The 12,914-nt window shown below is 33.8% G+C and overlaps 1 protein-coding gene across 3 annotated transcripts; it reads right to left on the bottom strand.

The window, feature by feature from the left end:
* Positions 1-3,042: 3,042 nt before the first annotated feature.
* LOC120068536 (protein C2-DOMAIN ABA-RELATED 7-like) lies at positions 3,043-8,761 on the bottom strand. 3 transcript variants are annotated; one of them, XM_039020347.1, is made up of 4 exons: positions 8,371-8,732; positions 7,132-7,227; positions 6,002-6,336; positions 3,043-3,105 (listed from the first exon to the last, which is right to left on the bottom strand). In XM_039020347.1, the coding sequence occupies exons 1-3, from the start codon at positions 8,479-8,481 to the stop codon at positions 6,022-6,024; spliced, it is 522 nt and encodes a 173-aa protein (XP_038876275.1). In that variant the 5' UTR covers positions 8,482-8,732; the 3' UTR covers positions 3,043-3,105; positions 6,002-6,021. The 3 variants fall into 3 exon arrangements, with proteins under 3 accessions (XP_038876275.1, XP_038876276.1, XP_038876274.1); XM_039020348.1 differs by lacking the exon at positions 3,043-3,105 and having other exon boundaries at positions 5,710-6,336; positions 8,371-8,498; positions 8,624-8,761; XM_039020346.1 differs by lacking the exon at positions 3,043-3,105 and having other exon boundaries at positions 5,710-6,336.
* Between the last annotated feature and the right edge of the window lie 4,153 nt (positions 8,762-12,914).

Genomic DNA, 12,914 nt, shown 5'->3' with positions numbered 1-12,914 from the left:
ACTGTTCTGGAACGAACAGAGCTCGACGAGGCTTCATTGGTACTTTCGGCAATGTCCACACCTTGAAGGAGATTGGAATCTTCATTCGTTGCTGAGATGAATTTCGGAGGACATGGTTTTTCACATGTGAGATGGCCTTCTAATTTGTAGCTTCTTAGGATGGGTAATGCAAGGGTTTTCCATAACAAATAGTTGTTTCGGTCGAGTTTCACTGTGGTTATCTAGTTCAGCAATTGATTCAATAGTGGATTGGTGAAAATGGTAGTGGTTGAGGAAGACGAAGCATTTGAAGGGGCATTGGCCATTAATAGGCTCTGATATCAAGTTAGAAATTTAAAGAGACAAGGAAAATGAAAAGGTAGAATGGAAGAAAGAAGACGAAGCGTTTCAGCTACTTTGCCCTTGGAATTTTTTGTATATTATTCCTTGCCTTTGGTGATGTAATTATAGAGGCTTTAAATAGCCAATACATAAGAAATAATAAAGAATGAAAGAATATATTTGTACAATTTTATTGATTGGGATAAAATATTCCTTCTAACAACTTTTTCTTCTAGAAGAGTGATGACATGACATGAGTGTACTGACCAGGTGGCTGACTATTTGTCCATGTGTATTGCTGACTTGTTCTTCTCTAATATAGAGGTGGTATGGAAAAATTAGAGGAATCAAAATTGGAGGAAGAAGAAGCAGTAGGGGAGGACGAAACAGAGAGATTGGGGTTAAAAGGATGAAGATTTTGTACTATGGGTAAGGAAGAGGAAATAGGAATGGATGGTGGGGGAAATCTCGCTCATAATCGACCTCTTCAAATTAAATGGTGCAACTTAATTCGAGCTCTTAGTTAGAAGGTCAGATATATACTGAAACTCAATTCGACTTTCGCAGAATTGAACTCCACATTGATCATGAAATTTTAAATTTCTCTTCTATAAATGGATGAAAAATATAAGTCTCAAATGGGATATTTTTGTCTCATTGTAATTTAAAGGTTTTGTTAACAGTCATATTTAGTCATATTTACAAATTGTAAATATAATGAGTTAAGCTATAGTTCAAGTTGCTACTTAAAATATTTTCGGAAAAAAAATTGCGCTACTTAAAAATAGTTTTTTTTGGACGAATAAATAAAATTATTTTTAGATTTGAAATTTGAAATTTAAGGCAACGTGTCATGGATAAGCACAAAGAGAAAAGGATTCCGTGTATTGATACCTTTTTATAATTATTATTATTCTTTCTTCTTCAGAAAAGTTGCTCAATCAAATCTAAATTATGACCAACCATCTTCACTTTCAAGTTGGAATGTTTTACACGGAAAAAATCTTTTCAAATGATGTTGACTTTTTTCTTTTCTCCTCTTATTTCTAGAAAAACATCAATATATATAGTAAAAGTTTAGAAATTCTATTAATTTAAACACAAATATTTGCAAATGTATCGATTCATCTTCTATTATGCTCATTTTAGAAAAATTTTATGTAGAACTTATAATTGTATCAATTACACTTTCATAAATAAATTAATTTAAACTTTTAGGTAGAATTTTCTTCAAAAATTGTCAATATATTTACTATAATTGTATATTTTATTGAATAAATAGTTGAAAAAATTTACACGATTTTGAAAATTAATGTATAAATGATTTTCAAAGGTAAATTGTAAGGGTCTAAATTAATTGATTTATGAACAATTAAGAGTTTAATTGATTTAAATTATAAGTTTTACAGAGGGTGCGATTTAAATTCATCTTTGTCCTTTTTTTTAAATGTTAATCAAACATTCTTATTTTAAATAATTTTGAATCCATGAAATCAAACACTTATCTATTTTATTATCTTTTTTTGTTTTTTAGGGAAATTACATTTTATTGTCAATCATGAAATTATTTGTAACTTTAAAAAACAAATTATTTGATTGATGTAGTGGATCCACATTCCACAATTATTAATTATTTCTCAATTTACTTTCCATTTTTAACTAAAATAATTTTGATTATTTTACCTGACTGGGCTTTTGAGTTAGAAGGCCCAAAAGAAAATCAATGGGTTGAACCATTTCTCCAATATAATTGGGTACTCTCTTATAAATACTTATAATAGTATAATATTTATCTGAAGGGAAAAAAAAACTATTTTTACCACTATGGGTGTGTTTGATATATGATAAAAGTAGAGAGTTGAGTTGGTAATTATTATCTTGAGAGTTATATTATCTAGGGAGTTAAATTGTCTGTGTTTGTTGTGTAGAGTTGAGTTGAATTTTGTTGTGTAGAGTTGAGTTGGTAATTATTGTTTTTTTTGTGCAGAGTTGAGTTGTAGGATCTGATGCAGTTTTTTGGGAATGAGATTAGTTCTATTTTTTTCTGTTTGTTTTTTATTTCATTTTTTTTTAGTTTTATGCTTTGCTATTGTTGATTAATTTTTAAATATACACGTATTTTTTCAAATCATTTATGACATAAACTAGACAATCTCCATTTTTTTTTCTCAATTTGTAGAACATAATAGATTATTTTTCATATATTCTTTTCAAAAACTATAATAATTCTAATTTTCTTCAATCGGTAAAACATATCAACAAAATATATTTCATATTGTTGCTCAATTAATTGGTATATTGTATATATATATATATTGAATGTTTGTATATATATTAAAGGTATATATATTTCATATTGAATGTTTGTATGTATATATATAAAAAAAAATTCACAAAATATATGTTCTTTTCGATACTTATTGTCACACCCCGCCCCAGACCACCTTCTTAGCCTAGAGAAAGGCGTAACTACAGCAGTTACCAACCCTTGGGCTGACACTTACTGCCTAATAACTTTTACGGAATAACTCTGATACCAATTATAATTCATATGCAATGGGACGTCTTTAGGCCCGCAATTTATTAACTTAGAAACATAATATGTTTAGAGTCATTACAACACTAGATTTACAAGTCCCAAAATCCACAAACCCTAGTCCCTATATGAACAATAGTAACATGTGTACAATATTAACAGTAACCACCTAGCAAACGATTACAAGTCTTTTGGTCCTTTAGTAGTAGAGCAGGCGCAGAGCTATCTTCAGAGGATTTGACCGCTACCTGTGGGGGGAAAAAACAAAACATTTGAAAACGGGGTGAGCTTACGCCCAGTGAGTGACCGAGAAAACATAGTAAATTCTCATGCATAATTTCAGAAGATAGTTTTATCTGAAATATAATTTAATGCAGCATAAACAATTTCCAAGCGTAATGTATATAAAACTGTTTTAAACATAAAACAGTAAAATCATTTCTCAAATCAAAGTACTATATAACGGGTAAAATAATCCCAACATCGATTGCTAGTCTAGAGAGAACCCTTTTGTTCAATCTCCAACTTAGTTCACCTGTGGCCACATTAGGTACTATTTTGCTCAGATACCTTCTCCTTGTACTTCAGTATCGAGCTATTAGGATACCTTCTCCAAACGTACTTCAGTACCAATAGATACCTTCTCCTTGTACTTCGGTATCTAGTTGGGTGGATGCATTCTCCTTGTATTTCGGCAACGTATTTTACCAAAATTATTTAACAACTTTTCTCTTTAAAGCATGTACAGTATAACACATATACAACATGGATTTAAAGTTGGTAACGCATGCTGGATAAAATACATACACATATGTAGATAGTTTTGCAACAGTAGGCATGCATTCAACTCACAATTCAAACTTGCTTGGAAACCACTTCATAAAACTAGTAGGCATGAGAATTATTTTTACAAATATGCTTCTGTAAATGTTGTAATTCAAAACAGCTTAAAAAATGTTTTAGTTCGAAAACATTTTAGCCACTCATCTCGATTTCTTAGGAGCTTTTCACTCTAGTAGCTCCTCGGGCTCCTTTTCACCCCTAGAATCCAGATTCAACTTACAACTTAGATTACTCATAGTTCTGAACTTTATTTTGAAATACTTCCTTCTACAAACTTATTCTAAAATTTCAAGAAACTTACCCTAAAATTTCAGCTCAGAACTCCTCGTGGTTTAGCCGGAATCACAAAATCTTCAAGACTGGCTTAGACTGATTCGACAGTCTGGCCCTTTTGCCTTCTTTTCAATCTCCAGCCTGGTTCCTTTGAGTTTTTTCCTCTGGCAGTCCTACTCTGAAAACTATACTTCCAGAGCTCTCAGATGGCTTTGGAATCACTCCAAACGCACGAGTAGATTAGGAGATCTCCTCATCCAAAATTAATATATTCTTCTCAACCCTCACTGTTCTCCCTCTCCCTTATGAAATTTTTGATTTTGTGATTTGAAAATGAAATCTGTGGGCGTGACGTTCGAATGCAGCACCGGACAAGGCGTGGCTGACGCACAGGCTGGTCTCGCTCTCTCCACTCTCGCTCTCTCCAACTTTCTCGCTCAAAATCTCGCTTTCTCCACTCTCGCTCTCTCCCACTTTCTCGCTGAAAGCTCTTTCCAATCTCGCTCTCTTCCACTTTCTCGCTCAAAATCTTGCTCTCAATGATCTCACTAGTCTCGATCTCAATGATCTCGCTCTCAACGATCTCGCCTGTCTCTTATACACATCTAGATGTGTATAAGAGACAGCTTTTCGTGTGACGTTCGAATGCAGCACCGGACAAGGCGTGGCTGACGCACAGGCTGGTCTCGCTCTCTCCACCTGTCTCTTATACACATCTAGATGTGTATAAGAGACAGGTTATGTATGTCGAAACTTCAACTTATGTACAACCCTTTATACATATTGTTTCCAAGTTTTTCTTTGTTTGTCGAGTTATGTATGTCGAAACTTCAACCTATGACAACCCTAATATACATATTGTTTCCAAGTTTTTCTTTGTTTATCGAGTTCTCAACTTCGACCTCTACATTAATCCAATCCTCAACCCTCAACTTCTAGCAAAACAACAATATTTATCTAATATAAAAGGTCTAATATTTCTCTAATATAATAAGTTTTGAAAACAATCATATTAATATAAAAGGTCATAGTTTTGAGGGGATAAAAAAGGAGAGTTTTGAGTAGGTAAAAAAGGGGTTAAATAACCCATAAGTTTTCTTTATGGGCTTAACAAACATGGGTAATAAATATCCACCCCAACTCAACTCAACTCATACCCATTTATCAAACACCCCTTATGAAAGTACAAATATAGGGATCTTTTTTCTAACTAATATTGTAGATTTTATAACTTATTTAAACTTACTATTGAAATATTGTAGTTTTTAATCCTGCACGCATGGAGACAACTTTTCACTCATTCTCATCTCTTTCAAATAGATTAAAAACTGCAATATTTCAATAATAAATTACAAAACTATTATATATCAATAATCAAGTTTAAGAAAATATAATATTATTTATTAAAAAAAAAAAGGCCCAAATATAGTATAATAGCAAATTAAAAACAAGCCTTCCAACATACTTTTTTTTTTTTTTATCATATAGGTCTAGGGATTCAAATTATAGACCTTTTTATAGCTAACACATCCGTATGTCCTGATTTTGGTGCATTCGAATGTACTTAACACTACGCATTAAAAAATCTAACTTTTAATAACTTGATTGAATACGTTTCTTTATACTTTGTTTTCAAGCACAAGAATTGGTAATCAAAATAACCTATCTATGATAGTTTCTTTTAATTAATTAAAAAGAACAAATGCTAGAGATTCAACCCTCATATGGCCCCATAATGGAAGAGAGAAGCTATGTTTTAACCATTTCCTACAATAGTTTGACATGTTTTTTCTTTTACCCTTGAAATAACTGCCAACATACAACCATAGTAATATATATATATGATTACAGGAAGCAGTTTAAATTTGCTAAGAGAAAACCCAGCTCAAACCACTCCAGCCAACTCAGAGTTATATTCATACTACAGACCTAGGACTCTAAATCTAGTTTCAGGTCAACAAGGCAAATATCTTTATTGTATTTCACATAATCTACAAGTGATGGAACTGGGAAATTTATTAGTAGTACCTGGTGCATCAGCTAAGAAATCAGTAGTGGCTCGTACCCCCGACCGGCAAACCCTTGGCACCAGGAACGTCAATCCATTCGAGTTGAATTGCCACCTCCCCACATTCTACATTCTTCAACCTCAGGAACATGTTCTGTACAATTTTCCCCTTGTGCCAAACACATTGGCTCTCATCAGCTAAATTGTTTGTTCTGCTTGGATATACTCTCTTAACCACACACCCATCTGGGAGGCTCTCCAGTCCCATCTTCAAACACTCGATGTATGGTTCGATGTCGATCTCGGCATCTCCCATTTTGTCATGGTCTGTTAGTGTGTCTTTGTCAAACACTGACTACAAAAATGGAAAAACAAGAGCATAAAGCAGTAAGTTACAACAAGCTCATTAGGCCTCATTTTCTGCATTGTAAATAGAATATATCTCCTTTCCTCATCAGATGGTTGGCTTGAAGCTCTTATTCCTAATAATTGAAGATTAAGAAGCACAAACATGGATACAAATACAAGATACGCTTACGATATGATACGGCGATACGCCAATTAATTAATTTATTTATTTATGATAATTCCCAATTAATTTTTGTAATACTTGTTTTAAGTTAGACTAAAGTAGATTTAAGAAGAGAGTGAAGAGTAAAAATGAAGAAAAAAATCTAACAGCGTCGAATGGTGGTTGAGCAATTAGAGTAAACAACAAGGAAGAAGTAGAAGATGAAGATTAAAGAATGAAGTTGAGGATGAAGGGGAGGGGGTGTGAATCATGATTTTAGGTAGTGAGAGAGAAGAGAAGAATGAAGATTTATTCACCTTTTTCTGATTTTATTAGTTTTTTATATTATTTTTAATCTATTTTATTTTGGATTGCTAGATTTAAGTGGACTTTTAAATAAAATAGGTTGTAATTGGGCTTTTTAAGTGGTTGGGCTTCAATTGAAAAAAAATGATCCAACATATCCCCTTCACGTATCTAGAAGGGGATACCCGTATCTGAAACTTAAAAAAAAAAAAAAAAATCAGATACTTCGAATCACATATCTAAACGTATCCATATCAGATACGTATCGAATATTGATTCTCTGCACAATTAGAAATATTTGTGCTTTCTAGATTGACGAGAAATATTACTTACTAAACCGATTCGAGTCCTCAGATCTGCAATTGAAAGAGTCAACTCATCATTCCATTCAGGATTGCAATTATTTTTCACCACGCGGGTCTTCAACCTCTGCACCAATTGGAAGAATACGGAAAAAAAAAATCATTTTAAGATTCAAAATAAAAGGCTCAAGGGCATCAGTAAGGTGGGCTTTGGTTCATTATTTTGAGAGCTTAAGTTTCCATAGTTAATAAGGAAACCTAGAATTATGTGTTTAGAGACTAGCATTAGAAACTTAATTCTATGTGTCTTATGTTTGGTTTATAAATTTCTCTGAGTAATAATCCTGAGATGAATCTCAAGACTTGGCAACATTATCATTTCATCGGTTACGCGCATCGTCAAGCTCTAAGATAAAGCAATCCGATGTTTCGATTATAGCCTTAATGTCCCAACCCGACACTCACACGAATCAAATGCCTCATAAAATTAGACCAAGAGTAAGTTGGACCCACTGATATTACCATACATTTACATATTCTCCCTGGCAAAAAAGAAAAAAAAAATGATGGCTCAAAGAATAATCAAGTAAATACCAAAGTGAATTGATTCAAGAAAAGCAAAAAAATGAAATAAGTTAGGCTACACAATTCTACATGTCTTGATTTTCTGCTTCTTCCAATGTTACCTGTTGTTAGCATTCACAAAACGCCTTTTTGCCAAAACCAGAAGCAAACTTTTCATCGAGAGTTAAAAAGTTAAATAAGTATTCAAAGACACGAACTTCCAACAATCGTATCGAAAAATAACAAATAATAATTATAAATAAGCCTCCATTTTAGACAAATATCAAAACATACCCAACTAAAAACCAGAAAATTTGTTTTAAAAAAATTACAAGAAAGCCTCGACGATCCACCCCCTTTTAAGCTCAGAACAGCTAGGCTAATAAAAGGTCATCGACAAACTCAAAATTGAAGCGATATTTAATTCCATTTCACAAAGTGATACCAATCAAATCAGTTATCTTAATCCTTTCTTTTCAAAACTATTTAAGCATCTTCTGTTAATCTGAATTTAAAAAGAAAAAAGAATCTAGGTCAAGGAAATGGACGGTCATTCAGGGGAAGAAGGGAACAGAGAACCACTGAATAATGAATAAACCTAAAACGAGCTACATTAATACGCACTGCTTCAACAAACTAAGGCAGAAAACAAACTTCAATCTCATAAACAACAGAAAAATTCGAGTAAGAAATGAAATCCAGATACCTGGTCGCCCATTGAGACGACAACATAAGGATCGCTGCTACGGGAATCACGAACAGCGAGATTAATACCGCGCAGCACCCGAATTCGAAGAAGACCCAAAAAGTGTTCCATCGTGGAGGAAAATAGACCTCAATCGAGAAGATAATGAGATATAAATAATTGCAGTACGAACTTAAAGAGGAAATTAGACTTACAGGGAGTGGAAAATCAGAGTTTCAAAACCCTAACGGTGAGTTAAAGAAGAGAGAAATACAGAAATGAAGAAGAAGATTGAAAAAGCGAGTGGGTCGGAGCTCTGGAATTTCTTTGTGGTCGACCGTCGTTGTCGCCGCGCTAACTGTAGTTTCGCCGGTCAGGTCCTTTTAATTTAAATATTTTATTATTATTTTTCTTCTTCTTTTTAATAAAGATAATTTGTTTTAACAAATAATAAAGGGAAAATTAAAAGTTCATTTTAAAAATTATTTAGGAAAATATTATTGTTTTCAAACTATTTGTAAATATACTGTTGTTTTTTTTTAAAATAAGTTGAGGGTTGAAAATTCGACCTAGATAGGTTGAATTTTGAACCCTCGCTCTTCCTTTCATTTGTACGTCGAACTTTGAACCCTCGACCTTGCCCTTCCTAACAGTCTGTTTAATTATGAGACCTTCCTCTTCAAAAGATCATATTTCTAAATTTTCATAAGGTCCCCCTTGAATTCCTTCCAAAGCTTGTTGAATAATTTTTACGGATTCTGTCATATCAGCAAGTCTGACTAAATAACGAGCTAATGAATCTCCTTTTTTTTGCCACTGAACATCCCAATCAAATTCGAGAGCGAGATTATGAGAGAGAGAGAGCGAGAGCGAGAGCGAAAATACCGTATAAATTTTTCCTTTTTTCTTTTTTAATTATTACCATTCAACCTTCTTCTTTCTTTCTTCCTTTCTTTTTTTTTTATTTTTCATTTTATAAAAACAATTTCTAAAAATATTTTATTATTTTATTTAAACTCTAAAAAGAATAAATTAAAAAACATAGTAACTCATAAAAATAAAAAAATGTAAATTAAATATCTCATTTATATAAAAATAATTACAAAATTCAATGTGTTCCACAAGGCGGACGTCATCGATTTCGAGCTGGTTGTCGTCATCGACTTCGAACTTGAGGTTGCTCGGGTTCTTCTTGATGTTGCTCTGGTACCTCTGCAGGCGCTTCATAATATAAATATTCATTATGCTCTCCACGACCCCGATCATGTCCATGCACGTATGAAGACGAAGGACCAGCCTCTGAGTCATAATGTCCTAAACCAAATGCTGGCATTATCATTATCGGACTAACATAATCAGTTTGACTCTGCGTCTACATCATAGGGGGCAACTCTTCCACATTATGTGCAACCTCATCAAACTCATCCTCTTCCCGAACATGTCGTCTACATCTAGGAGCTGGTGGAGGAACAATAGGTATATTGTACATATAATGAATTTCCTCCATATAACTTTGGTTGACACTACATCTGTCTCTTATACACATCTAGATGTGTATAAGAGACAGCTCCAACAGACATATGGAATGTATGCGTCTCAGGTCTCCATCTCTCGACCAAGGCTGTGATCAGATGCCAGTCCAACTGAATAAATCCTAATCTGGCAACCCCATAGAATCCAGATGTGCACAATAGCGGTAGTATTCGAGGGTGGAGCGGGATAGTGCGCTGGAGAACTACCTCTCGACGTTTGCAAGATATTTCTCCAGTAGTACGATCTCGCCATACAACATATGATCGATGAATGGACTGATCATACAAAATATCGGGATCAACATGTCCTGGGTTAAAGCCATGATCTGGAAAAAAAATATATTAAAATTGACTATAATTGAATAGTAGAGAAAAGTGTGAGGGTAAAGAATAATGTAAAACTTTATTGATTACAATAAAAAAATTGAATATACAATAAATTATTATAAAAAAAATTGAATATACACTAAAATGAATATTATAACAAAATTATTTATTTTTCAATCCCAAACTATCTGGAGCCCGTCTTAGTAACGAAGGACACTTCCTTCGATTATGTCCTAACCAGTTACAAAATCCACATCGTTGTCGAGTAGCTGGTTCTGTCCAATCCATCTCATTGTGATAACGTGAACGTTTCGGTCTACCAGGTTTTCTTAACAACGATGGATCATAATGTAAGACGGGCATATTAGGGTGCGTGATCCAGTAATCTTCATGCGGTACAGGTTGAAATTGAGGAGAGTAACATTCAGCATACGTTGACAATTTGTAGTAGTCCTCAATAAAATCTCCGTAGTTCATGTTAAAATGTGAGCAAACGGCCATAAAATACGAGAATGGAATACCGAATGCTTGCCACTTGTTACATGAACAGTATGGACTTGTTTAGCCTCAATATTTGAACGTTTCCTCCTTTGGCATTGAGATTATAACGTCCGGTCTTCACATGAAACACACCTTCGTATGATTGTACTTCATGTTTACTAGATCGTGCAGCCCATTTATTTATTTTTTCATGTGCATACCTGGATTTTTACTCCACTTAGCATTATAAAATATGTTTGAAATAAATTAATAATAATAATAATAATAATAATAATAATAATATTACCGAGTGTATTTATCTTGATGCTCCAATGCATCCCTTATTTCTTCTCTTCTTTTCTCGAAATAGTTCACGCATTTGAAGAATGTTATCTGAGCAAGAGCATTTATAGGCAACATCGAGCTCCTTTGAGGACTCCATTTATGCACTCTGATAGATTTATCATCATCCACCCATATCTGAATCCTGCCATCATGTTGCTTGAGTCCATTACCTATAAACTAATGTTGTAAAAAAAACTCAGATAACTCCGATTTATTCCTTTGATATCTTCAATTGCTTTGTTGAACTTTCGAATTTGAAACTGACACCCGGCACGATAAACATAATTTTTCAATGAATTAAATTTATACTTTTTATTGAAGTTGCTGACGATATATCGTAAGCAGAAACGATGGTGACATTTCGGTCCCGTCCAACCATTTGTTGGGTTGTTCACTGTTGCAATTATACCAGCATGTCGATCTGAAATTAAACACACCTCTTCGTGTGTTACAATTTCTCTCAGGTGTTTCAGGAACTATCCCCATGAGTCTGCGGACTCTTCATCAGCAATGGAAAATGTAAGTGGAAGTAGATGGTCGTTCGAGTCAACTGATGTAGTAATAAACAGTTTTCCTCTATATTTGCCGTACAGTGTGTACCATCTATTTGAATGATCGGCCGACATTTATTAAAAGCTTCTATACAAGGACCAAATGCCCAAAATACAGAAGTTAGGATAACATGGCCTTCAGTAAGCGTTTCTTTAATTCTCCACTCTACACGTGTTCCGGGATTGGTCTGCTTAACCATATATAACCACGTGGGCAACAATTTGTAAGACTCATCCCAATCATCGAACACTTTAGCTAATTCTTTTCTTTTTCCCTCCCATATCCTATGGTAAGGAACATGATATCCAAACTTTGATTTGATGTCGGACTGCAGTTGTGCCACACTAATAAATGGTTTTTCTCTTATAGCGTCACAGAACTCCAGTGCAATCATTGATGAATCCAATTGCACATGACTTTGACTTAGTTTTAAATAAAAACATGTATGTTACTCATCACACTTAGTGATCTCGAACAAGCCATGCGATTTTTCCTTTATTGCACGAAGTCTCCACTTGCAACCTTCCTCCCACTTCTTACACCGAATTATCCAAATCATCGATGTAGATTCAACAACCTCGTATGGTGCGTGACACTTTATTGCAAAACATTTGACCGCGTGTTGTAGCATTTTCTTGTCTTGACAAATCATTCCTTTATACAATTGCATATTGTCAACGTCCACAGGAGCTACAATTGGGTCATGTTCCTAAATGCTATCCAATACATTCATATCCAAATCATTGAATGTAGTCTTATGTTCACGACCATCAAAATCCAACTCTTCAAATTCGTCGTTTCTATTCTGAAATCTCTATACAGGTTGTTAGCCGTCATATCTTCATTATCATATGGCGATGCAACTGACTCCGGATCAAGATCGATACATTGAGTTGGATCTTCAAACTGGTTAAATGATGTATCAGGATCCATCCCTATCATATTTACATTTACATACAAATGCACTACATTTGGCACTGGCATTGCCATTGAGGACATCAAGTTCATAGCCTGTGCATTCGAAATAGGGAATGACATATATCTTATTGATCCTGATGGTTCTAGATTGGGATGTCTATATATTATTTCTATTTGAAGTTTGCTCTCATATTCACACTAAGTTACATCCAACCATTTGAATGAATTGCTTAAATACAATTCCACGGTTCACATTTATGGTAAAACTCCCTTTGGTGGTTAGTCATACTCAACTCCATTAATACCATCAATCATATTACCATTTGTAAATAACAAAAATCCCAACATTTGCCAGCCATTTTCTTAAAAAAAAAAAAAAAAAAAAAAAAAAAAAAACAAACAAACAAACAA

This window comes from Benincasa hispida, chromosome 12 (assembly GCF_009727055.1).
Source record: "Benincasa hispida cultivar B227 chromosome 12, ASM972705v1, whole genome shotgun sequence".
NCBI lineage: Eukaryota > Viridiplantae > Streptophyta > Magnoliopsida > Cucurbitales > Cucurbitaceae > Benincasa > Benincasa hispida.
The sequence above is the reverse complement of the archived record's forward strand: the minus strand, read 5'-3'. Positions and strand labels throughout refer to the sequence as shown.

Bases quoted from the DNA above. Each gene is read 5' to 3' on its own strand.
- LOC120068536 (XM_039020348.1), bottom strand. From the start codon at position 8,481: ATGGAACACTTTTTGGGTCTTCTTCGAATTCGGGTGCTGCGCGGTATT. The intron at 7,228-8,370 runs GTATCTGGATTT...CAATTGGTGCAG, and splicing joins TCGTCTCAATGGGCGACCAG to AGGTTGAAGACCCGCGTGGT. The intron at 6,337-7,131 runs GTAAGTAATATT...CCATTTTTGTAG, and splicing joins TGAGGACTCGAATCGGTTTA to TCAGTGTTTGACAAAGACAC.